The 27941-nt window shown below is 32.0% G+C and overlaps 2 protein-coding genes across 3 annotated transcripts; both read left to right on the forward strand.

The window, feature by feature from the left end:
• Positions 1 to 3471, forward strand: LOC119669177 (tektin-3-like). The gene is made up of 6 exons (XM_038078986.1): positions 1 to 242; positions 310 to 578; positions 650 to 1025; positions 2442 to 2653; positions 2769 to 3077; positions 3141 to 3471. The coding sequence occupies exons 1-6, from the start codon at positions 117 to 119 to the stop codon at positions 3367 to 3369; spliced, it is 1521 nt and encodes a 506-aa protein (XP_037934914.1). The 5' UTR covers positions 1 to 116; the 3' UTR covers positions 3370 to 3471.
• A 1510-nt stretch (positions 3472 to 4981) lies between these two features.
• LOC119669179 (neutral alpha-glucosidase AB-like) lies at positions 4982 to 10991 on the forward strand. 2 transcript variants are annotated; one of them, XM_038078988.1, is made up of 9 exons: positions 4982 to 5100; positions 5703 to 5818; positions 5878 to 6019; positions 6079 to 6173; positions 6231 to 6755; positions 6830 to 6936; positions 6998 to 7465; positions 9457 to 10367; positions 10426 to 10991. In XM_038078988.1, exons 2-9 carry the CDS (start codon positions 5718 to 5720, stop codon positions 10852 to 10854), a joined length of 2778 nt encoding a protein of 925 aa, XP_037934916.1. In that variant the 5' UTR covers positions 4982 to 5100; positions 5703 to 5717; the 3' UTR covers positions 10855 to 10991. The 2 variants fall into 2 exon arrangements, with proteins under 2 accessions (XP_037934916.1, XP_037934915.1); XM_038078987.1 differs by lacking the exon at positions 4982 to 5100 and adding an exon at positions 5280 to 5439.
• The last annotated feature ends 16950 nt before the right edge of the window (positions 10992 to 27941 follow it).

Genomic DNA, 27941 nt, shown 5'->3' on the forward strand with positions numbered 1-27941 from the left:
TTTCGGAATTGAATTTTAAAACACAACAAATGTAGAATTGATTTCAGTCACAATATTTACGAAAATTTTGAGTTTTTATTGCTTTACACTTATTTGGCCCGTTAATCAAAATCACAATGGCAGCACCAAAGGAAACTGTAATGTATTCACAATTGCAGCCATGGAGCACAGCTGGCGCCCCACCATGCATGGAACCCGTGGTTGGTCCACCAGTGCCGCCGCGTGTCGGTATTTCGTATCAGGTATATTGTAGTGCATATTCTTCGCATTCTTAGACTGTAACTTAATTTTCTACCATTTTTTGGTTAGACCACCCAACGTCATCCATGGCGACCGGCACTGGCCTACGAAATGATGGAGGTTCAAAATTTACCAGAACAACCTGTCACAAATCAAATGATGCAACCTTGCTTTGTACCTGATGGTATGTCTACAAATCCCATAATATTTCCGAATTTAGTTACAGGTTTCGATCGTAATCCTCAACATGCGGCTAGAGCTGCTCTGTACACGCGTTACACTGGCACTGAGTGGATCAATAATAATCTCAGCAAATATGCCGAGGCAAATATTAATCGGTAAACTATTTAATGGCCTTATTTAGAATAAATTTATAAATTTTATGAAAATATTTTTTTTTTATTTTCAGACATCAATCGGAAAGTTTGCGCAATGATGCAGTGCGTTTGATGCGTGAGACTGATGAGAAAGTTGCACAAGGTCAACGCGAGGCTGGTAGACGTATTGGAGAGCGTATAACTGATGTGACTTTCTGGCGTAATGAATTGAATACTGAATTGGAGAAACTTGTCTTTGAGTCATCTGCTTTTACGGAGCTGAAACGTAAGTGCGCTAAAGCTATGTTGGGTCTGGAAGCACCACTGCATATAGCGCAAGAATGTCTCTATCATCGTGAAGGACGTGAAGGTATAGAAAAAGTGCATGACTCCGTGGAAAAAGCTTTGCTTGTGGAAATAGAAAACTTGCGCAATTCCAGAGATAAATTGAATGAACTTCACGGAAAGGTATGTGAAATATATAAGACATTTTTAAGTAGTCCTGACATAATTTAACTAATTAGTTATGAAGTTTATAAAGAGTATATGAAGCTTATATATTGTGGGTGATATAGAAAGAATCTGTAGATTTCTTGAGTGCATTTTTAAAGAAAGATGTTTTTTAATGAAAATCAATTCTTATCAAATATATATATTTATCTGAGCTGATCTTAATGTACAGTTTATATTAATGAAGATAATAGCTCTGAATATAGCATTGTAAAGTGTTCGGTCTGCACAAAGTTGGATAGAAAGTTCATAATAACTGAGAAACGAACAGCTTGCAGGATCACGTGGGATGCTATAAATTGATATACTTATAAGACATGATCTACATATAACATATATAAGAGGAGATATGCAATGAACTTCAGTTGTTTTATTTAATGTTAACTCCATATTTGACCTTTGGGAATGGGATTTGAATAACAATTTTATGTTCTTTAAGAGTTAAGAGACACGATAAATTGTCATTGTGTTTGTTATTTCTTGGAATATATGGTATTGTACAAATTAATCATTATATTGAAATTTATTGTTAATATTGATTGATAATATATAATAGGAAAGAAAGTGTGGAATTGGGATCAAATCACTCCTATAATGTTAAGAAGCTTTTTATATTAAGCCTAGTACTAATATTCTAGGCTGACATGGATCTTTGCATTAGGGTTTAGATATATGTAATATATATTTTCAGGTCGATGAGTTTTCAACTGTGGTGAAAACGATGGTAGTATCTCCCATCTGCTTTGCTTCTTTTCAGCATATGAGCGGCGTCGCCTTATCACTTTAGGGTCTTTCTTTTTAGAGGATCTTGTAGAACTGCAAGTGATTCAAACCCATTAGGGCCTTTAGGTCTAAGTGGATCCCTTGGGATCGCTGGTATAATCTTACCTAACCTAAAAATAATAATTGTCTATTATAAGAATAATAATTGTCTATTATAAGAATAATAATTGTCTATTAGAGGAATAATAATTTTCTATTATTATAAGAATAATGTTTGCCAGTAGTTATTCATAATTGTCTATTGTAATAATAATAATAATAATAAATAATCTATTATTGTCTATTATAATTGATGGTTAAATATTATTTATTAAGAAAAAATGTTTATTTGCCATAATCGACTTTGAAAATTAAATTAAATATTAATAAAGTATTAACTTGTGAGAGGATGTGAAAGGCTGGTCAATCTTTCGTTGTTCTTCCAATGTCCATAAGATCTTTAAAAAAAATATACCTAAACACAGATTTGATTAATATTAAGATAATGAATATAAAGATAGAAATAATGACTAAAAAAGAAAATTATTTAAAACACATATTATTATTAAAATATATATATTTATTATTCTTTGTATTTAAATCTACATTCAGATCACTCAGCAAGCGAATGATTGTCGAGCTGCTCAGCATTTATTGGAAGAAGACGTGACTTTTAAGGAATCAACACTTGGTATTGATTCAGTGTGTCATCAACTTAATAACTACAGTCGTGGTATTACCTATTATGGAGGCATTGAAAAATATGATCCCAGCATAAGCACACAGGAGTCCTGGGCAGAGGCAACCAGTCAACGCGTTAGCCGGTAAATTATTAAAATTTTCATTGGGCCTCAGTGAATCTAATCCTTATGTCATCTGATCTGCATTATTTTAAAAATTGTTTTTATAATTTTTATTAATTTTTTTAAATTATTTAAGTTCACAAGCTGAACGTGCTAAGCTGACACAACTGAGAAGCGATGCAGAAACCACTGTTAATGGCATTGCATCTGCACTTTGGGATTACTGGAGTCGTACGAATAATGCTCTAGATCGCCGCTGTCAGGAAATGGCTGAATCCAAAAACAGAATACAAAATCATTTGCAAAAAACCCAACAGGAGCTGTTCGATTTGGAGAAGTTCTTATTTTTGTTACAAAAGGCTATACAGGATAAGTCGAAACCTTTACAAGTTGCACAGACACGTCTCGAAGCCCGTTCTCATCGTCAAGGTCTGGAGCTGTGCAAGTAAGTGTACTCATAGCCTTAGAGTTTATGAATCAATTGATGATTTTCTGTATTATTTTTAAGGGACTTTGCACAGTTACGTCTAATAAGAGAGGTACAAGATATTCAGGGCACCGTTAATCAATTGCACAAGAAACTACAGGAAGCCGAGGCTCAACATCAGAGTTTATTGAAAACTCGTTCCATGCTTGAATCGGACTTGAAGCGCAAAGTTAATGCTCTCTTTATTGATCGCGAAAAATGCATGGGGTTGCGTCGGTCCTTCCCTGTGGACACTTTAATTAAATACTAAAATTTTAGCGTGGTTAAAATTATGGACAATATAAGTTAAATTTATGTACATACTTTACGTGAACTTAAAATACACTAGAAAAATTATACTGTTAAAATGTGATAATTTATGTATTTTTTCATTTTATGGTTTAACTTTTGTGATTTACATTATAAGCAGAAATAAAGGTAATAAAGGTAAGACACTCCGTCTAATGAAAGGTGGAACTTACATTAAAGTCAATAGATAAACAGGACAATCTTGATCAAGTATTTACACTAGGTCAGTCTTGATCTTAAGGTTAGCCTGGTTTAAACTGGGTCTACCATTTAATGACTTTTGTGGTGGTTGTGGTTTTGAGGATGAGTACGAAATAGTGATCCACTTCATATGTCCGTGTCCATCTTTACCTACGGGAAGATCTAAAATTTTCGGGACCTCTTTTATTACCGACCTGTTAAGTTGATTCAATTTTTTTTGTTAAAAACATTATTGTTGATTGATTTTATATATAGTGGTGGTATTTGATATAAAATAAATGAAACATAAATTGTATAATTTAAAATTAAAAATGCTGAAGTCTAATTGCGCTCTCTACGGCTCAAATTTGTTCTAGCGACCGAACTTGAACATGCTCACATTCAAGAGTTGTCATTCAAACAAAATTTTGGAAGAATAAGGGAGTTTTCGCACGCTATAAAAGTGTTTAGCACGTTTTAAGTGTGTTAGTATACAAGTTTTTGGGTGACAGACTATCATTCACATTCATCAATTTTTTTTCTTGAATGTTAGTCTGCACCGTGCTTTATACTTATTACGTGCTTTGAAAATATATTTGACTATGTAATGTCCCTGATTTATTAAAACGAAGTATATATTTGAAGTATTGCTCCATAAAATGATATTTGTTTAATGTAGCTTTTTGCAATATGTTTATGAAAGAATACGCCTGTAAAAAGAACTTAATAAGTTGCTTAAATTTAATCAGGTCCGTAGTAGAGTAAACTGTTGAAATTAAGGATTGCCGCTTTATGCAAATGTTGTAAATGGTAACGCCACTAGTTTTTGAATATGTTTTATACGAAATAGAAGGACCTAAGCAAGAGTTTAATTTATTAATTATGGCCGTGTGCGAGTTCAAGTGAATTGAGGTAAAGTAAATTGAAATTACCTAGGAATTTTCTGCACTGCAGTTATGTAAATATTTATTTATTGCACTTATTTATTATTTTTGGTTAAAAGTTTTCAAATTTATTTATTAAACATCTTATTTAGGTCGTGTGCGAGTTAGGCTAAGGTCGTGTGCGAGTTAGGCTAAGTTGATGCTAAGCCAAATGGGAGATTTTTTAGGTTTTTTTGCACTGCACACATTTAGTCATTTATCAACACGTATCGACACATTACTACATTATCTGCTCATCTTAGAATTTTCCTCATTTAGAACGCAACTTAGCCTAACTCGCACACGACCTTAAACGCAACAAATACTTAAAGGTATTTTATGTTTTCTCAATATAACTATGAAAGATGATACATTATTATAGCCCCCACTGTACTTATGTTCAATGCACTGCATTATCAACTTCGAACATTTTTTGACATTCATCCCATATGACATTTCACATGACATTGTGTGCGTGTCGTGTAAAGGCACAAAAAGGAAACTTTGTCAAAATTTTTTCATAGAAGCCGGCGAACGTTATTAATAATTTTATCATTTTGGTATATTTTAAGTAATCCATTTTATAAAAGGTAAACATATTTTTATAATTCTCTTGGAGATGTTTTTAGTGGTGTGGTAAAAATTGCTTAATAGTGATAATCGTCAGTACGTTTAATGTTTTTTTAAGTTCATTTTGTTATTTGGGAAGAAGAAAAAACAAAAAAAATTTGCATGTCATTCAGTTTAAAGCAAAAAAAAAAATATCAAAATTTTAATAAAACTATTTTATAATATTTTTATTAACTAACCACAGCCCTTTAAAGCTGCAGCGTAATTCCACTTAATGGTGACGTGTACGAAGCCTTATCGAATACAAATTGTGTGAGGCACATGCGGTAACCAAGCAGCGGGCATCGATTTTTAATTATGTAAAATATACTATTATTATTATTTTTATGTATGTGAGAACCCTTGCACATGTTAAGTTGTTTAAAGTTTATATGTAAATATTTTGATTTGTTTAAAAATAGCCAATTTGATTTATAAGTGCAGCCGAGTGGCTGATACGGAATTTGGCGATTTGAAGTGTTGACGTTCGAAAATATTATCGCAGTTATAATTAAAATATATTATTGTGCCAAATTATTAAATACTCAGAATATTATTTATTAGCTTACATTCTACATTTTAGCGTACAGCATACGATATGCGTGCGGCTATTTTTCTGTTATTATTTTGCGTAGTCGGACTGGCGCTCGGAGTGGACCAGACCAACTTTAAAACATGTGATCAAAGCAGTTTTTGCAGGTAAACTATAATTTCCCTTCATAATTAAAAGCTATTTTAAAATGTATTTACACTTTTAGGCGTGTGCGTAAGTTACAGCCTGGAAACTCAAAATTTGCGTTAGTTCCTGGTACTTTAAATACCTACTCCGACTCTGTTACTGCTGATATCATACACAAGGATAATCAGCATTTATTTGTTTTTAAGCTAGAAGCCTTACAGGTACATTAATCAAGGCAGTTAACGTTAATTATTATAATTGCTTACCTTTCCACATACAGGGTAACACTTTCCGTGTGCTGATTGATGAAAAATCACCACTGAGGCCACGTTACAAAGTTGAGCACGCTTTGAAAGATACGCCAAGACCCGGAACGTAGGTTTAGCTACCTTACCAATATGCAATAATGTAAATCATACTTTAATATTTCAGCATAAAAGTGTTGAATGAAGATGGAAACCAATTGACAATTGTTTCTGGTTCCAATAAAGCTGTTATCATAGGTGACCCATTCCGCATTGACTTCTACCAAGATGATGTTTTGAGCGTATCTGTTAATGCTAAGGGACTCATGAATTTCGAGTATCTGCGTACAAAACCAAATACGGAAGCTAAAAACGAGGTTGACGGAAACGTTGAAGCGGCGGCGCCTGCTGAAGCTACTCCAGACGCACAAAATGCTGTCAAGCCAGCAGAAGATGAAGATCCTGGTGCTTGGGAAGAGAATTTTAAGTCACACCATGATTCTAAACCTTACGGACCAGAAGCTGTTGCTTTGGATTTCTCATTCCCAGAAGCTGAAGTCTTATTTGGCATACCGGAGCATGCTGACAGCTTTGTGCTGAAGTCGACTTCTGGCACAGATCCATATCGGCTGTATAACTTAGATGTATTCGAATATTTGATTGATAGTAAAATGGCTCTATATGGCTCCATACCTTTGATATATGGACATGGGTAAATATTCCATTTTAATTATTAACATTTAATTATTTTCATTTGTTGTTTAATTAATTTTTAATTACTTTTAGTACACAACGCACAGCTGGCGTTTATTGGCAAAATGCTGCCGAAACCTGGGTGGACATTTACACAGCCTCTAATAATGTTGTTTCATCAATTGTCAACTTTGTCTCACGTAAATAGTTTAAATGCAATTGGTTAGTAAAATAATAATCTCTTTATTCGTTATATTTCAGGTTCACGGAAAGCAGATCCGCCTGCAGCACAGTTTATATCTGAATCTGGTATAATAGATGCTTTTATATTATTAGGACCTACACCAATGGATACATTTAAGCAATATACTGATTTGACTGGTACAGGAAACTTACCACAATTGTACTCACTTGCTTATCATCAATGTCGTTGGAACTACAATGATGAAAAAGATGTTGAGACCGTATCTGAGAACTTCGACCTTTACGATATTCCTATGGATACTATGTGGCTCGATATTGAATATACAGATGCTAAAAAATACTTTACATGGGATCAATATAAATTCCCAAATCCTTTGAATATGATTAAAAATCTAACAGATTTGGGTCGCCACTTGGTTATTATTATTGATCCACATATCAAACGTGATACTGGTTATTTCTTCCACAACGACTGCACTGAACGTGGCTACTATGTTAAACACGCAGATAACAGAGATTATGAAGGCAAGTATTTATGTATATATGGTATGATTGAGATAAGCTTTACATGTTGTTGTTGTTGTTGTGGGAAACCATGAGTGTGGTATGAGCAGATAACATGAAAGGAATTACAAATACGTATATTTAAGTTTGTGTATGTTTAGGTATAGTGAATGTGAAAGGGATTGTTTAGGAAATGAGAGTGGACTGGGAATGGGTAGAATTATAATGCAAAGCATTAAGAAAAGTCATTTACAAAATGTTATATTACTTAAAGTTATATGATAGTTGAAAACCCTATTTAAGTTATTAATATACCTTTTATTGAAAAGATACTAAATCGTATTCATCGCTAGATAGGTAGATTATACCGGCGAATTGATCCACTTAGATCTATAAACCCATTGTGTTGCCGTATATTTAAAAACTCAAAGGTTAGAACCACTTAGAACCTTCGGCAAAGCTTATAATGCTATTCAAGGGGTTATTCATCATTAAATTCATGTTGCTTCTCGGTCCATTTATTATGTATTCTTTATTTTTTTTATTTTTTTTTATTATCAATAAGTACTCCCAAAATGTGTTTTAATTCTAATTAACGTGAACTTAAATACAAATGAGAATAAAGATAAGTTCAAGAACATTCACACTTCAGAGGTGTGAGAGGCACCGACTATTTAAACAGAAAATGCAGTTCTAAAGAGATGGTAACTATTGATTAACGCTGTTGAAAGTTGTTTATAGTAAAAACGTCATAATAATTAAAACTATACGATAGTTAGATGAAGATTCTATTTAAATTGGCGTTCCACACTTATTACGCCACACTTTCTGCTACATTAATGGCAGAGCACATATAACAACAGTTTTACTTTCTTCTTAAACGTATAACAAATGTAGCTATGAGCTATGAATTGCTATGATCTTTGGAAAGAAATGGGGGAAAAAAATCCCTATCAACAATTAATAGGTTGGACGCGGTTAGGTTGAAGTGACGATCCCAAAAAGTTCGGGTTTATTTTCAATAAATTTTGCTTTAAAATGGTTAACAATGACTTAGTACGACTGTCTCGCTATGAAAATGTTTAAAATTACTTAGTAGCTTAATATGGTTCCTTTGTTTATATGAAAGCCTATGAATATTTAAGGCTACGTTGCCATTTCAACTGAATGGATCTACTTTAGGTAGATCCACCTGAAAAGAGATAAACACTTGGTTGTATTCCTTTTTCGGGTTTGATCTAAGCTAGGAGAAGAATATTAGATAGATAATATCTATAATCGTCTGATTTACAGAAATTCTCAAGCCCACACTAATTTTAGTTCTATTCGTTTATGACTGTGACCCATTCAAGTGGTTAGGTGCCAATACTTTGACGGAGGCAAGTTTCAATTAAGATCCAGCCACGCCACCGTATATTCTTTATCCCAAATAAACTTTCTATCTCTAACTCTTTCTTCATACAAGCACATTCAAATCGATCGACTATTCGTTTATGACCGTGGAGGCAACTTTCATTTAAGATCTTATCTCTGCTTTAACCTAAATAATCTTTTTTTCTCTAATGCTCTCTTCACACATGCTTTCTAATCCATGTATTCTTATTGAAGTTCTATTGAAGTTGCCTTTTATATAGTTATTAAACGGCTATAATAACAGCAGCAAATCCTTAGGCAGAGAAATTCTAGGTTTCATTCAATATACTGAATGTCTCCAATTCGATTAGCGTCAGTTGATATTGTACTATGGTCGTATAATCGTTATACATATGATCATTTCTCTGTAAGCCATGAACCTTATTACTTTCTATGGTAATCTATTGTATATTTACTCAGATGTTTTATATGCCTAATTTTCGTCAGTAACGATTTGTGCAAGCATATTGATCAGCAAATTGATTGAATTTTGTGTCATAAAACGACTTCTTCACTCTTCTAACAGAACATATAAATTGTACTCTTATACTGGATTACTGTATAAACTATTTTCTAACATATCAATAATTCTTTTACAGGTTGGTGTTGGCCTGGTGCTGCAAGTTATCCAGATTTCTTCAATCCAGAAGTACGCAAATACTACTCCGACCAATATTTACTTTCGAACTTCAAGACTGTAACTTCTGACGTTATGTTCTGGAATGATATGAATGAACCTTCAGTGTTCAACGGTCCTGAAGTAACAATGTACAAAGATTTAATACATTATGGCAATTGGGAACACCGTGATGTGCACAATCTCTACGGTCATATGTATATATGGGGCACTTTTGATGGCTTGATCAAGCGTGATCCAAATCAACGACCATTCATATTGACACGCGCATTTTTCGCGGGTTCACAAAGGTATGCTGCCATTTGGACAGGTGACAACACCGCAGATTGGGGACACTTGCAGCATTCAATTAAGATGTGTTTGACAGCTGCTGTTTCTGGTTTATCATTTTGTGGTGCTGATGTTGGTGGCTTCTTTGGCAATCCCGATCCTGAGCTATTTGAGCGTTGGTATCAAACAGGCGCATTCTTGCCGTTCTTCCGTAGTCATGCACACATTGATACAAAACGACGTGAACCTTGGTTATATCCCGAAAAGACCCGTCTGGTTATACAAGACGCTATACGAAAACGTTACGCTTATTTACCGCTGTGGTATACAATGTTCTATGAGCATGAAATCGATGGAGGTCCAGTGGTTCGACCCCTCTTGGCACACTATCCCAAGGACAAAGATGCCTTTGGTATTGACAACTCTTTCTTACTACAAGATCGTTTACTTGTGCGTCCAGTATTGCAGCAAGGTGTTAGTAAAGTAGATGTCTACTTCCCAGCCATCGATGACAAAAAAACTGGTGACTTATGGTACGATGTAGACACGTATCAGAGATATGAAAAGTCAGGTTATGAGTCCATTCCAGTGAATGATTATAAGGTATTACCTCATTTCATGTGATATTGTTTAACATTTTAAATACTAAATTATTTTTTAGGTACCTGTTTTCCAAAGAGGTGGCACAATCGTGCCAAGAAAGGAACGTCACCGTCGCACTTCCTTACTCATGCAGAATGATCCCTACACTTTGATTGTGTGCCTCGATCGCGAAGGAAAAGCAAATGGCACACTTTATATTGATGATGAGAAGTCTTATGGTTATCGCAAAGGCAATTATATTCATGTGAACTTTGCGTTTGAAAATTATCGATTGACAAATCACTTTATTGGAACACCCAAATATGACTCTAAATCGTGGATTGAGCGCTTGGTGATTGCTGGGCTCGAAAAGGTGCCCAAATCCGCCACAATTGTTATCGATGGCATTTCCAAGCAGTTGGACGTTTTGCAACAAGGCAAAGCGGTGATTATACGCAAGCCTGGCGTGCATGTTAGAATGGACTTCAGTCTTAGACTTAATAATTAGTATTCAAAGAAATTTTATTTTCAAACGTAAATTCTCATTCCCAATTTATTTAGTGGCATGTCGTCGCCAGAACACAATATATTTTATTTTCATACAAATATCTTTTATTAAAATCAACAAATGGAAAATCCTTTTAATTTAGTTTTCCTCTTAAATGTAGTTAATTTTAGTAATAAATTTAAAGTTTGATGTTTAATGAAATAAGTTGTGTGTTTTTGTACCAGCTGTGTTTGCACCCTGTTTCTGTTGAAGCAACAGTTTGCTGATTAGGACGTTTGACTGGAATGACAACAAACCGCAAAGAAATAATTTAGCGCCACCCAAACTGGAATTTAATCTTTCGTTATTGGCGTAGAAATGGCATAAAAATATGGAACGCTTATGAATTGTTGCAGGGGAAGTGGGAAATACTTCACGTACATGCGCATTATGACGTCTATGCTGCGAAGATATCCGATTGTGAGGATGTTGGTTGCAGAATCCATAAATTTATATATTCTATTATCAGAGTGTAGGTTCGTGTTAAGTGTGCAATTATTTGGAAGTTTGCAGTTTTCAAAGATTTCCGAGTTAAGGATTTACGAATGGATAACATAAATTTCAACAACGAATGTTTAGGACTCCCAACCAACACTTAAGGGTTGAAGGAAATACACTTCGTTAGTAGGTGCCGTGCATGCGGAAAATTCATTAAATTTTTATTTTATAAATCCTCCCTTATGTGGATTTTAACTCTTATCTGTGTTATTAAACCTTGTAAATTCTCCTCCCTCACACATATTCGCACACAAATCTTAATTCCTATAGCACTTAGAAAGTAGAGTAAAGGAATATTTGTAGCAAAAAAGGGTTAATGTTTGTTGGAGGTTATCACTCATATCAAAAGGTTCAGTTGTAGGTTAATAGGTTCATTTCTGTAAAATCTTTTCAATTTTTGACTAATGACCTATTGTTAGCTGCAGTGGCTCGTTATTGTGTGGAGGTTGAATGTGGAAACTAGAGAAGATTTTCTTGCTGACTCTTCTGCATATATTTTTGTTTAGGTTATAAATATTGTAAATTATGTGATTTCAATACAATGTATATACGTAGGCTGCCTTTAAAGTATGCAGTCTACTTCTTTTAAAACAACATTAAATATGCCTGCATAAATTTTGCCATCTCTGGAAGAAAGATTGACATTTTCTAGCGAAAATATCATTATAGATTCTAAATTGTGTCTCTGCGAAAAAATGGATTTAAATAATGAATATTTGCGGGTAATGATTTTTTACGATTTTTGACGCAGATTAACCAGAATAAAATGCATCGATCAACTAAGATCGTCATTTGGTGATGAACATCCATCTTCATCGACTGTTCAATGAGTTCGAGCGTGATCGTCGTTTTCTCTTAAACGCATTTCGTGAAGGTCGTCCAAAAGCGGCTGTTGTATCAGAAAATATCGATGCATTTCGAGAAACGATTGAGATGGATCGGCATTCTTTAAATACGCGTTGATTGCTACAAAAGAAATGAAATGAAAAAAGACGGCCGAGGTAGCTCACTACTCGTTTAGGACATTGTGATATGTGACGATTCATGGATCTATTCCTACGAGCCTGAAACAAAATATCAATCCACTGTTTGGGTCTTCCAAAATGAGCAGAACTCGCAGACGGGACAAATACAAGCAAATGGTTGTATGTTTTTTCAGACAAACCGGTCATGTCGCAACATATACCTATATTATACGAGGGCTGTCTTTTAATTCTTGCGCCTAACAATCAATCAGTTTTATTGTTTTTCGAAGTATTCTTTATGATGATCAGCACTTCTTTGCATTCGATTGGACCAATTTTCGAAATAGTTTTGCCACTTTGAAGTTGGTATTTCCAAAACTAGGGATTTAAATGTCACAATGGCCTGTTAGGGCAAAGAAAAGTGTTTGGGAACAGGAAGTCATTTTTCTTTTCATCATTCCTATCGTTGTGGGTATGTGGGGAGGACGATAAAAGTGTACCACATATATTTTGTAAAAGTCGAGCGTATGCTGGCAACAAATGTCTATGCTAAGGGTTTATTTTTTAAAGAATTTATGCCAGTTCAGTGCCCTCTCTTTAAAGAGTATTTTACGCTTCGCCAAAGTTTCAATTTAGTTTTTAAGGCTATGAGTTTTCTGTACGGTAACATAATGCTCCATCTAATCCTGAGATCTAAGTGGCTTCTTAGGATGGCTAATATAACCTAACTTAAGCCTATAGAATTAGAAAAAAAATTTGTGAAATTAAATTATCTGCTTAAACCCGCCTATAATTGTTTTTTTTCGATCTTATCTAATGATTTTTGTTTATTTTGTGAAGAACAAGATATTAAAGTGCAATAAATCGTTCTCTACTATATTTAATAGAACCACCTGACCAGCGACTTTACAAACGTGTACATTATTAAAATTTTTGTAGATGGAGAGGTTTCGAACAGTAGTGAATTATAACAACAAAATTTTTATAATAATTTGTGTGAGCGGAATAATTTGTCAATTTAAATACAAAATAAAAACTATATATATTTAAACAAATTATATTTTATTAAATTATTCCGATATTTTGACAATCTTCGATTGTCATCTCCAGGGAAACCTGAATTTATTATTATATAATATTTTTATCTACATAAAAAAAAACAAAAAAGAATAAAACAAAATTTTTATTTATTTTTATTCATTGATTTTTTGGTTGACCACACAGCTGTTTCAAGTATTGTCCAATACCCATCGTCAGTGGTCCTGGAATTATTTCTTATATTTAAGAATAATATTTTTTTGAGACTGCAGGGTTCAATTAATTAAAAATAAATAAAAATTTTGTTGTTACAATTCACTACTGTTCGAAACCTCTCTATTATATACAATAATTCCTATTAAGTTAAATAGTTACTATCATCATAACTGACGTTAAAATTAAATTTAATATTTTTGTAGCTGAAAAGAAAAGTTCTTTTTGTTTTTATAAAAAGAAATAAATATTTATGAAGTATATTTTAAACAAATATCATTTGTGTTTCATATTAGACTAAGTACTAATTTCAATGTTCTTAAGTCAGTCCATTACTTATCAATTAAAATTTGATTGACTTCTAAATTAAATATTAATTTCAAGCAAAATCCTCTGGTGTTGTCTTTTAAAGGTATTCTTCACATTAATCTTCGTGGTCTTAAATAACATTTAAACTTGCGTGTATAGGGTAAACATCACAATTGCAGAAGGATAACAATTACTCCAAGTAAACGCATATAAATGGCTTTACACTCAATACAAATTTGTGGTATGTGCGGAATTCCACACATTGTAGACAACAAATCGTTGTTGTGAGCATCCGAAGTCATTACTCACAGTTGCACTGATTCACCGATTCACCGACGCCACTAACTCCCCGACGCCACAATTGAACGTCTGCAAGTGCTACTGCAACTGCAAGTATTAACAGAGGATTAACTCATGGAAATGCATGTACCAATATAGCCCACATGTAACCCACATATATTCGTTGTTTTCGAAGCAGAATCTCTGCGAAATGTGCCATTGAATGTTTGTTGAATACCTCACAAATCAGTTTAATGGTTGGCGGTGGGTCACTACTGATGTTAGCTATTAGAGGGAATTTCTAATATGTGTAGGATTTAAAACAGTTTGAAGTCAACAGTCTCAAATCTGTTCAATTTTGCCAGAATGAGCAATTAAATCTCGCTTAAAGCAATGAAATATCACTTCATTTCTTTAAAAAAAATATATATCCCCACTGTGGATGTATTCAAGTTAAGGATAATATTTAGTTTCTATCTAGAATATTTATATAAAAATAAGTTTTTTCCAATTTTTTTTGGGAGTAAATAATGAGTGATGTTCTATGAAGTATCCCATCACTTATGTCTATGGCGGATACATATGAGCCATAAAGTATGAGTTATGGAATGACTGTGTCAATTAAAATGTACTTTAATTATTTATAGAATATAACTCTGCCTAATAAATGGAAATCGCAATAATACCGCTATTAACTTTTTCCTTTTGTTGTGTCCGATTTGAGCCCTCAAACAACCAAAACATTAAAAACATTTTCAAAATTTACTCAACCAACTGTTAAATCCTCTTAATTCTGTGCACTTAAGCCAATTTTACGCCATATTCAATTTGCTTTATCATGTTGGTCATTATTTATTCAAAACATGCAAAATCAATGGTTCGGTAGGAATATGGGTGCAAACATTGCTGCTCGCTGCTCGGTGCTCTCCTTCAACGGACAGGCAAAAAAAAAAAATAAAAAATCACCACAAACATAAACGAACACCAAAAGGCGATGACGTATGCTTAATTTCAAAAACCCAGAATTATTTATTAGCATCGGCGCCGGAAATCTACGGCAAAAGGTAGCCAACAGACGTGTCCAATGGAAGCGGATGCTGTGATACTGTAATGATTACGTTTTAGTGCATGGGGGGGAAAATTCTACAATATAACGAAAACGAATATAAAAAAAAAATAAAATTTCTGCCAAATATCAACAAAAACCAAAAAAATAATCTCTTCTGGCAAATAGAAAAATATAGGAAAATATTTACATGACGTGTTAAAGCAAATGAAGTTAATCTGGGAATAAATAAATTGCAAAATTCAGAAAAAAGCTATTAAAAAATTTAACACATATCCATTTATGTTGTTCCAAAAATTGCCATACAAAGAATAGACAATAATGGATTTAATCAGAGGCAAATATTTAAAAAAGAATTTAAGTTTTTTTCGTTTTAAGTTAAACAGTTAGAAAAAAATTAAAAATTTATACATAAATTGAGGTTCAATAACTTGAAGTATTATATCAACCTCCCATACTCATATTCTTAATATACGGTTATTCCAATTTTGGAGAGCTCAATTAAGTAATACATAAAGATATCAGCTCCATTACTACCTTCCCATGCTAACGCAACTGCCAAAAACCCATCCTCATATTTAAAAAAAATGGATATCACATCTAATTGGAATCTATCAAGTTCAACAATATGGGTATATTTCTTTTTAAAACCCATCAATTTAGAATCTACTAAACTAATCAATGTAGGTATAACTATTCCTGATACCTGTCTATTTATAGTCTACAAAATTGATCAATATGAGTATGGATATAAACATTTTTGATCCAACTATTTAGAATCTACCAAACTGAACAAGAATGGTGGAATTCTTTTTGATACCCACCTACTTAGAGTCCATCAAATTGATCAATATTGGTATAACTCTTTTTGATACCCATCTATTTAGAATCCATCAAACTGATTAATAAGGGCATAACTCTTTTTGTTATTTATTTGGAATACATTGAATTTTAGGTTAGGTTATGTATACATGACCAATGGCAAGTTCAAAACACTTAACCCAATGCGATCTGTTGTATAGTCATGTGAGTTTCGTGTTATCTTTAATCTATGCTAAGCCATTTATTTGCTGTACTGAATTTCTATTAAATGTTAAATGGGTGTTTAGAAAAGACATCTCTCAGAATCATTATTATTTCTGATGGTGGCACACTTGTCATAATATCAATTAAGAAGTTTAAATTATTATTATTATAGAATGAGGAATACTATACATCTCCAATGTGGACTAGATATTAAACTTCATAATATCAATAAAAAAGTTTAAAATATTATTATTATAGAGTGGGGAATACTATACATCTCTAATCAGGCGGTTGTCAACGTTGTTTAATCGATTATTAGATTTTTAATGAACGTAAACTGTTTTGGTTTAGACTGGGTTTTACCGATTTTTCAACACATTGACTGTAAAATTTATTAGAATAGACTGGACTAGAACGATTATATCAGCCTAGAACTCGACATTTGTTGATTTCGAATCAAAATTAATTTTGGTTAGGTTAAGAGAATATCAATTAAAATAAAAATTAACACTTATTTTTGCAGATTTCTATTACCCATATTACCCATGGCCATCACCCAGGTAGGCGTGCGAAACTAAACGTTGTTTTATATAAAATTCGGTATGCTATCCTTGTTAAACTATGTGATCTTTCAGGCGAAATTTAATTATATTATCTGTGCCAGCCTTAACATCTATTTTTAAGAAATACACATTTACAAAGAGTAATTATAACTGGTTAGCTATATTAAGTTTCTGCTGAATTGAAGCTTTCTTATTTTATTAAGCTTAAAGTTTTAAATTGGGCAATATATGAACATCAAATATTCATTTAAGTAAAAACTTGAATTGATGTCCTGGAGAAAAAAGTGGACTTGTGGTAAGACTGAACTCTTATTGTTTAGATATGGTTACCAAACATGCCGCAGTTATTCTCTTCATTAGAGACTGATACCAGAGGTACATGGAGAGAGGTGCATGGACAGACGTGCGTAGGCAGAGGTGCATGGCGAGAGATGCATAGAGGAAGAAAATAGTGTGAGACAAAGCTCCGTTTCCATTGCAGCGCGCTATTGGAGAAGAAAAAGAAAAGTAGACAAAGAAGGAGAAAAAAAATATTACCACTTATATAACTACAGCTGATTGGCCGAGAAGGTAACGGCGTAAAAATCCTAACATATCCCTAGTAATACCAAATACTATAAAGATTTCAATTGTGAAAGTTATTAAAATAAAACGTGAATTAGACTGGGTAGTAGATATTGATTGTATGACAATTTTGTTAAAGTATTATTCTAGAATTACAAGACGAAATAAATATATGCATACTGTGATATGATGATCCTTCCACGAAAGCTTGGTGATTGTCAAAGTTCAAAGATGAAGTGTCTGAAAAAAGAAGAATATAGATTAATTTCAGGAGTTGCAGAATTGAATATAGTATTCGTGTTGCTGTAAAGCTAGACTTTCTTTGTATAGTGACAAAGAAGCTGATAAAGAGTACTTGGCAATACTCGAAACAGCGTTGTATGGTCAGCCAAACTTCAATAAAATTAAAAAATAAATTTTTGTGTTTGTCCTTTATTTCTTTCTTTGCTATTCAAAACCCCTCTAAATTAATTAATTATTTAAGAATAATTAAATACAAAAAATATTTTCAAGGCCACTGATGATGGTCTTGGTCAGTCAGTGATCTTGGTATAGTCAGCCAAAAAATCAATTAATTAAAATAATATAATAAAAATTTTTGTTGTTGTAGTTTACTATTTTTCGAAAATCTCCTTATTAATTAATTAATTACATAAGTAAATTTAATTTATAGTCATAATAAGTTGGACTTTTATAGGGTCGATGTATGTTAATCATTTAGATTTTTATTATAGACTCAAATGAATTTAGTTTAGAGTCTAGTTTAGCTTCAATATTAAAACTTAACATTAATTGTTGAGTAAATCATATTCTCTGGGACTTTTAAACAAAATTTGACATCTAATCTTAAATAGAGTTTCGTTAGCAATTTTGAGTCCGTCCAAAGTATTTGAGCTCATTAAATAGAGATTCTCATTACTAACAGCTTTCACATTAACAAAAAAAAAAAAAAATTAATTAAAATATAAGTGAAACTTCACCAAAGGAAAGGATAATGTCGAGCATAAAAAACAAATTTAATTTTATGTAAATTGTTTGTTAAGTTCGTTTGTCACTTTGCATAATTTTCCACTAAAAAATTTATGAAATATTCAAAGCGAATACTAATTGCTAAGCATTTTGTGTGCGCTAATTAAAAATGAAGTGAAACGCGGCTAAGCGAACAACAAACAACAACAAAAAATGCACAAAAACACTAAATAAAATGAGGCGAGTTCGGAAAAAATGTGTAAAATTAAAAATTTAGACATTAATTTGCCGAACACGCAGCAGAGCTTAAGCAGCGCGCAGCTATGCTGCTTTCGGATGGCTTCTCTGCTGCTCCAAGCATCTTTCGACACCTTCGCTCTTAAGAAGCTTCAAGCTGACTGCACTGCTGCGAGCTTAAGTACGTGTAAATGTGCTGGCAAATGTATTTAAGCTCATTTTTAGCAAATAAATTTAACAACGCGTGAACATTTGTTTTGTTATTAAACTGAAAGGGTTAATGCTCATGCATTCGCCAACACAAACAGGTTTCTTTAATTAAACCATAAAACCCTCCATACACACCGCCTACACACCTCCTCCTCTTCGCATTGCACAGCATAGCTCAGCACACTCTTTGAAAACATAAAAAAAAGTGCGTGCATGGCAGTGTAATGTGTAAAGTGAAGAGCGTGTAGGTGTTAAAATATTGAAAGGCAAAATATTGTGTGTGTGTGTGTGTGTTCGTAGTTCGGTTTGCGTGTGTTGAATTGAATTTTTGCACATACAAATTTGGTTTTTTCTTCTTCTTGTTGTTGTTTCTGTTGTTGTTGTTATTGTTGTTTTTATTTGAAAATAAAGAGGATTTTTAAGGCAAAATTATGTACTCGCGTAAGAATTTTTATAGTTCAATTTTAAAAGAAATTTTCATGAAGAAGAACTAGCAAGGATTCAGGCGTCGTAAGATTGCACTGAAGAAGGAGGAGGGAAAATCGTTATTTAAATTTGTTGTAGAACAGACTAATTGAAAGATATAAGCCATTAAAGGGTTAATAAAATTAAAACGTTTTAATTACGAAAAATAAATTAAAAAGTTTTTGATTAAAAATACAAGCAATAATCACTGAAATATGATCAGATATTGCATTATATCATTCGAATTATCAAGACTATATATTATTATTATTTTTTTTTAATACGCTTGGAAGAATTGGGACAGTCAAAATCTTTGCTACTCCCATTTGACAATAAAATTTTTGAATATCTGAAGGATCGAAGTAGACTCTACATGTAAAGTATGAACTATCTATGCTTGACTACTAAGAATATTAGATTGTTTATTTATTGTATAACATATATCATTGCCTCTAGGCACTTTTACTCATTGATAGCTGGGGGGTTTCTATAGAGTCTCACCCACATCTCACTGACTAATTTGTAGGTATATTTCTCATAAGCTACGTGATTATTCAATGACTAATCTAAGATCTGCGTACCGCCCGTACGGTTAGTGATTACTCTGAGATTAGATAGTGCTTATTAGGGCAGCCTATCGGTTTTCGCATACAGCTTCATATTGTACTGATGATATTGTTTACATCTGCTTCTTTGCTTAAAGCAACAGTGATAAATTGTCTAAAATTGTTATTGATTTTTATATATTAATAAATATCTTATATGATACATATCTATATGTATATTGTTTTTAATAATTTTAAATTTTTTAGTAAAAAATATAAATTTGTAAATCACTATCAGGGAAATCATTACTGAACCACTAACTTTAAGAATTTCACTAATGAGTACATTTCAAAAAATACTTGTAAAATTATTTAGTCGTGTTTGTGATCTGCGACTCCCGAAACGATACTAAAAGGGAAGATGAGCACTTAGTAATTAAAGAAATGGGATGATAATAGATGTTTTAGAAAAAAATGTCAAATTAACAGATATACAGCAGTTAAAATAATTTTTAACATAGCCATGAAGGCTTTAAAAGAAGCTATCCAAATAAACAAATACCAAAATATATGCGATTGTCTTTCTGAGGTTACGACATCCGAAACAACCGAAAACTACACTTTATGGAAAGAAACAAAACACCTAAAGAAATCGATGTTATACAGTGCTTCTCTGTAAACTAAAGGTGGCAGTCGGGTAAAATAAATAAAGAAATAGCACATATTTGTGACCCATCTAGTTAAGGACATGCAAACCTTTTCATGCAACCTCTTCTAAAAGCGTTGAGACTGAAATATATTTATTCTTACAAATACCAGAAAATTTAAGAAAATAATAAAATAAAACGGATTAGGAGCTCTACAGGTAAAATAGTAATTAATGAGTTGAAAGAGAAAAAGTTCCAGGCAATAACTTTATAATACCAAAAATTTTGAAAGTGGTTTCATAAGTTAGCATTAGTATTCAACTTAATTATAATAGAACAATATTATCGCATTCAATGGAAACTAATAATAAACTTATATATGATTGAACTAATTTTGCTGGAGAAATCATGTGAATCTATTAAAGAAGTAACGTCATACAGACCGATAAACTTACTTTCTGTACATGAAAATCAATTGTGTAGGCAATTTCGATGTACGGAATTTCAATGTGTGCCATGGTTTATCAAAAATGAAACAGTTAATCGTAACCAGAAATAACTTACTTACTTACAAACTGAGTTGGCCATTATCTTCATGAATCATCCTTGGCCTCGTCTAGCAGCTAGTTTAATCAGTGGTATACGGTGGTCACTTGGTAGTATCGAGTGCCTTTATATCGCTGCACACCTAGTCCTTTTACCGAAAATGCGGACACATTTTATTTTTGCGCTTTCTGCCATCGGGTACCGAATCAAACACCTTTCTTGCTCATGTACTTTCTTTCATGTTCATGACATGATCAAGCTAACCTAGGCGCTGAATTTATATGTGCTTAACTATATCGATGTCGCGTTCTATCGTAAGGAACTAAAGATCTTTTGCAGAAAGGTATGTGTGATTGTCATACCTTTTAATCACTGTTATTGTTCAAGCTTCTGCACCATATAGCATGAAAGACATTATAATGTCTGAATATACCAACAGTAACAGAAGAAGTTTGGAATCACAGTACGAAGTATATGGAAAAAGTTTTGAGCTGCCCAAATATACTTGCCAAATAATTTATTGACAATGAAGACGAACTTAGGAGACACAAAAGCACTATGTTAACTTAACTATATATTATATTAAGCTATATTATACATTATACTGTAAATTATTTTTTTGTCATTGGTTAGTGTAGGTTAAAAATATCTGATGACTTAATTAAAATTAAAAAATTTGATTATTGTTATTGGCAGATTAACATAAAAACATAAAAAAATTCACTATTGGATTTACGAGTGTTCACCATTGCGTATGAGTAACATTTATAATATATTTTCACTTTCATCTATATAAAGTACCACTTGTGTTAAGATGTGGGTTTTTAAAATTATTTCATTAAAATATCGATGTCGACTTTTTTAAGAAGTGATTTTATATTAATATTATATAATATATTTATATATTTTATATTATATACATTAAATATGATTGTTAACGCGGATTTTTAGGTTAAACAGATAAAAGTAAATCTTTCCATTTGTTTTAAATAAAATAGCTTCAATATCGTAAAACCAACCAATCGAACTGAATTTAAATGAAAAGAAACTTACCTTAAAATATAAAAATTTTAAAAATGGATTACTAACCTATGGTTTCAGAAGTTTTATCTTCAGCCTACTTAACTGTTATTGCCATCCTTTTGTTTAAATTTGCTTTATAAATTTTAGTATTGAACCTCTATTGCAAAGTTTTTAAGATGTTCTTTCATGTATCGTTCTCTTTTCTGCAAAACCTACAAGTTTCATTAAAGAAGGTTCCAAGTTGTGTAAGTTGATATTTTAACGTACACTGTCCTGTTATTATTTTTACTTAATTGCATACAAACCTTAAACCGTTTTAGGTGGAAAGTCATGATAAGTTAGTTCGATTGTGAAAGTCTTAGTATATTATTTCATTGTTTTTTCTCTTCTGTCTGAATAGATGAAAAGAAAGTACCTTTTCTTATTTACCCTTTTCCTTGGCAGCTTTTCTGTGACTTCGTTGTCAGTAATTATAAATTCTATCATAACCTGAAGCTAATCTGATTGTTTTGGCCAATAATATTCAGTTTTATTAGTATAATTATATATTACATATGGTTTTATATTTTTAATGTATAACATTTTTATGTGATATATTAAATATATTTGCATAACGCTTAGATTTTAATGTAAATTCAAAATTTTATGTAGTGAGTACCTAAGTCAAAGCTGACATATAACCTTTTTTTTTGCTTTGATTTGATGGAATTATAAAAATAATGATAGATGATTTTACTTTGGTTTTCAGACACAGCGCAGCAGCTCAGACTGATGGGTATAATGTAATTGCCTGCAGAAAAGTTAAAGAATTCATGCCGAATCGATCAAAAGCCAGAACTAGGGAGCTACTAATGCTGGACAGAAAAGGCAACCGACTTATTACAGCGTTTCTCACTGAACATTGTGAAGCTAAAAAACATCCATCGCAACTAGGTATTACAGGGGACAATAGCTGCAAACAATGTCATCAAGAAGAGGACGTAGCAGAACACATTCTGTGTCGCTATGATAGTCTCGCCAAATTCAAACTTCGGTACTTATCAATTACATATCCACATATAACGGAATTAGGCAACATCTTTTTAAAGGACATAATGCCATTTTTAACTGCTACGCATCCATGGGAGTAAAGTCTCCCCACTTCATCTACTTGTCAAAAAGGAAGCAATGACTTTTATAATCAAGTTACAGTTGACTAGTAATCGATCAACAAGATCACTCGATAACTCCCCTATTAGATAAGGAAATGCAAAGAGGAACGACTACACATCATTATATCTGGCAACATCTCTCCAAAGGACATAATCATAATCACAATATCATATCACAATAATCCTCAAAGGATGCAGTGATGTGGTGGCATAGTCCTCACCTCTTTCAAAATCAAATCTAATCTTGGTTTTCACTTTACTTTGTTAAATATTGTTGGAAATCTTTTTTTTTTGAGTTTTCAGTAAAAACACTTCGACAATATTTATAAGCAAATGATAGTAAAGTTCATAATTCACTTAAATTATTTAATGTTTTAATTCAAAGTAATTTTTTTATTTCGAATAAATGTAATTTAATTAAAAATTATACAAAAAAATTCAATTAAATTCGTTTAGCAATTGCTTTGCATTCTCATTTTATTTTCAATTTTCTGCATTGCAAGCCTGACAGAAAAGTTGCACATGTTGTCAGTTCGGAAAATTGCATATACGTTTTTCCAGAATTTATTCATCTTTTTTTGGAATAGTTTATGCATTAAACTGAAATTACATTTTTCATTGGAAATAATCAATACTTTGTTTTTATTTTGTGAAAACTAAATTATTGCTGCCGTTTAACATGTCGAATATGTAACATCAATTGCAAGGCACATGTAAGACAGCATCCTTCCATGTTCCCCAGGATGTCTGCTTACTGGCAGATCTTGCAATGCCACATAACACTCCGTCAGTGGTTCTATGGAGTGCAGTTGATGGTTATTTGAAAGTTGTAAACAAGTGTGCTGACGACATGTTTTGGTTTCTCATGAATTTTTGTTGCAGGTTGAGATGTTGCATAAATTATTCAAAATTGTTGTGGAATTATAGAATCATACAAAAAAAAAAAACAAAAAAAAACAAAAAAAAAATAATTCCAGAAAAACACCAATAAAATTGTAATGAAATTTAAAGAATTTATAAGAATTTCAATAAAAAAGCAAATATTTATACATAAAATATATTTTAATATTAATTAAATTTTCTTCTGGTCTAGTAGAAGATGAAACAATCAACTCAAGCAGTTTGATGTATTTTCCTAAATACTTGAAGTATAAAAATTATTAAAATATAAAAAAAAAAAAAATTATTTAATGATATAAAAAGAAAATAAAATAAAGCTCAAAACTGATATAATAAACAAAAGTAATCACTGTAAAGTTTCAAAAAATTGACTCTTTCAACATTTTTATCATTTTCCATAGCACATCAATTTTCTATAAGATTTTTCCGACTTATTTTATATGAATTTTTGGAGTTCATATGAAAAGGATAAATTGGCAACAACAGCACTAGGAACATCAAAAACATGAAAGAAGAAAGAAGTGACAGGAAATAAATCCAAAAAAGTAAAAACTTTTGATTTTACCCAAAGGACATAATCGATAAAGTGGAACTGTGCATAGGGAATAATGCCAGTAAACAACTAACAATTGCAATCATACCGTTGGACATTGTGTTATTATTCCCTTTTAGCAGCACTGGATCATTGGTTCTTATTGCCAAGTACGAAAATACGAGTGTATAAAGCAATTTGAAAATAAACTAAATATCAGTTAGTTGGACGGACAGAAGGACAGACAGACAAGTGCCTGCCACAGTTTGGGAAAGGAATAGAATTGTTATGCAGCGTGATTGAGTGATATATTTTCGGGTTTATATTGTATACTCGATGCCGTTCGAATCTTTTATTTCGCCTTGTGAAATGACTCGATTTTGAAATTTAGTGGAAAGTTTTGGATTGAAGTTTACTCAGCTGTGCAAAGTGGTTTCTAATATACTTAAAATCAAGTATCACATCATTTATTTATGACTTTATCAGTGCAGCTAGGAAAGACGAGCAGAAATAAATTAAAATAAAATCATTTACGCTTTCAAAATTGAAGCGCACAAAAACATTCAATATTTACTTAAAACTTACAAAAAATAAAAACATTGGTAAATAATTTTTAATACTTATACTTATTTTTTAATCTTAGCAAAACAATAAACATAAATTATTTAATAAAGAGGTATTTTCGAACAGTAGTGAAATACAACAACAAAAATTTATTTTTTATATTATTTTAATTAATTGAATTTTTGGCTGACCATACAGCTGTTTCGAGTATTGCCAAATACCCATCATCAGTGGTCTTGGAAATAATTCTTGTATTTAATTATTCGTAAATAATTATTTTTTGAGACTGCAAGTACTAGGAACCGATAATTTAGTTATTTAAATTATTTAAAGCTCATATAGTTTTAGAAAATATTATATTAGAAAGAGAGAGAGATAGAGAGACAGAAAGATAGAGGGAGAAAAGTAGGTGTATGTAGAGTAGGATAGAAAAAAAACGGAGTATTCGCTCCTAGTTGAGCATAGCACTACGATCAACTTATATCTGATATCTAACCGACTGAATGCCAAGATATTCCTCGCTTTGAATGGAAAATATTCCTCAGTTGTTGAGGACATCCTAACATCAGCTCGAAACAGGACTCACCGATCCAATAATCTCAAAATGTAATCGACCCAAAATGTGATAGGGATATTATATATAGGTATATATAAGAGTAAAACCTAAAGAGAGAGACCAACGGAAAGAAAGAGAGAAGTACAAAAAAAAGAGAGTAATAGTTAGAGAGTGAGAGAGAGGGAGAGAGAAAGAGGAAGAAATATAATTAGATAATGAGGAGAGATTAAATAATTAACTATATAAATTCAAACAGAGTGACTTAATGGAATATGCGTGTTTTAAATATATCACTTACTTTCATATAAAACAGACTAGTCAGTCCACGTGTAGAGACACACAATTGGACATATGTGGTTATATGTAAATATATCTTACATACTTATATAATTATTTATTTGGGCACAAGAACCCATTACCGAGTAACGACTTGACGCAGCATGTCTCTTCAGGCGCCTCTGTTGCAAGCGGGCCTTCTTCAGTCTCGTAGTTCAAATTGCTCCATTGGAACTACACGCTTCAAATACCTTTTTCGCTGGCGCATCTTCATCCATTCTTATAACATGACAGCCAGCGAAGCCGATGGAGTATCATTCGGATACGATAGTTGTTGTCAACTCGTAGAGGTCCAAAGATCTTACAAATAACTTTTCTCTTTATTTCACTTGTTTCAAAGTCCTTTTGGCAAATACATGCTTAGCCCTGTCAAGAATATAAAATAATTTTCTTGATGTGATCGTATATAATGGAATAGAGAACATAATCAAACAAAAGATAATTGCATGCTCAAATTTGAGTAAGAAATAAATGTCTTCCCATGGGTATAAATACCGAATAAATAATTTAACCGCTAAAGGCAATCGAGTACCTAATAACTCAGATACGCCAAATCAATCCACATCCGATCACAGTTTCCTTGTGGAACAAAATCATTACAGGTCTATTTAAAGCCGTCTCTAAATGGTATCGCTGAAGAACTAGTAGTCAGTGCAACCTATTTACTTAAATATTTCCAGAAAAGCGTTATAAAATTTAATCCCAAAATATATTCTACAATAAATGGAGTGCATACATGCTCTAGTATTAACTTTATTTTATAAAGAACATTAAATGTTATATATGAAATATTAGCTTATATAAAAATCTAAAATTTCCTACAATTAAACAATACGTAAGAGATAGGGTTTTAATTTGTTTAAAAAATTAATAAAATATCAACAATATAATAGTATATGTCTGAAGGCATAAACAAATATAAACCGAAAAAAAAGGTATAAAGGAATCAAGGTATTCACAGAAGAAATAGAAATGAAAATTAGAAAGGTTTTCGTGTTCAACAGAGCATAAGAACATAAGAGTTCTACTGAGTCTTATGGCTCAAGTGACTCTAATGGCTTCATAAATCTATTAAGTAATTATTTATATTATTAAATTAATTTAATTGTTTTGAATATTGTAATAGAGATAGGTTCTAAGTTTCTAGAGCAAATTGATATGAAATACACAACATATAAAATTAGTATTCAATATTAATATAAACATGCATCTCACAATCCACATTTGCATTGAATTATAGTTTCTGGGTGTAGAGGATGAGTTAGAGTATCATTTCAATAAATAATTCATGTTCCTGATTTACTATTCATTGACGGCAAATTTAATTAAATCATAAAATGTTAACTGATTTTGTTAAACATGAAAATGAATATTTTGTACAGTTAATAGAAGTGTCGATAATAATATTTATGCCTGAAAAAGGTGGCAGCATTTACACACTTTCACACGAATTTAATCTCATAAAATTACAAATAATAAAAACAGGATTAAAATTCAATTAGCAGAACTCATTTTTCAACAAATGAATGCAATTCACATTAACATGCACAATTGAACTTAATTAAAACTGCATTTTGATAACGAATTTCCAGTCCTGAACTGAGTCCACAGAATTGCATTGAGGATGCGATGCGAGTCCTGCTCGATATTTTTGTGTCTGTTTACATCAGAAAAGCCGCGACTGCCATTTTGAGTTTGCAAATTATAAACTGTAAATAGCAAACTGTAAACTGTAATTTTCAACAAATTATTTACAAATAAAATAAATAAAATATTATTTTCAACTAAATACAAAATAAATGAGAGGATAACGATTTGTTGGCATCGAAGTGTCGCTGGTAGTGTT

This window comes from Teleopsis dalmanni, chromosome 1, assembly GCF_002237135.1.
Source record: "Teleopsis dalmanni isolate 2A chromosome 1, ASM223713v2, whole genome shotgun sequence".
Classification (NCBI taxonomy): Eukaryota; Metazoa; Arthropoda; class Insecta; order Diptera; family Diopsidae; genus Teleopsis; species Teleopsis dalmanni.

What these genes read in the sequence shown, in the direction of transcription:
- LOC119669177 (XM_038078986.1), top strand. Translation starts at nt 117, where the DNA reads ATGGCAGCACCAAAGGAAACTGTAATGTATTCACAATTGCAGCCATGG. An exon ending in GCCGAGGCAAATATTAATCG is followed by an intron (nt 579 to 649) that starts GTAAACTATTTA and finishes TTTTATTTTCAG; the next exon opens with ACATCAATCGGAAAGTTTGC. An exon ending in CAAGGTCTGGAGCTGTGCAA is followed by an intron (nt 3,078 to 3,140) that starts GTAAGTGTACTC and finishes ATTATTTTTAAG; the next exon opens with GGACTTTGCACAGTTACGTC.
- LOC119669179 (XM_038078988.1), top strand. Translation starts at nt 5,718, where the DNA reads ATGCGTGCGGCTATTTTTCTGTTATTATTTTGCGTAGTCGGACTGGCG. An exon ending in GATACGCCAAGACCCGGAAC is followed by an intron (nt 6,174 to 6,230) that starts GTAGGTTTAGCT and finishes TTAATATTTCAG; the next exon opens with CATAAAAGTGTTGAATGAAG. An exon ending in CCTTTGATATATGGACATGG is followed by an intron (nt 6,756 to 6,829) that starts GTAAATATTCCA and finishes AATTACTTTTAG; the next exon opens with TACACAACGCACAGCTGGCG.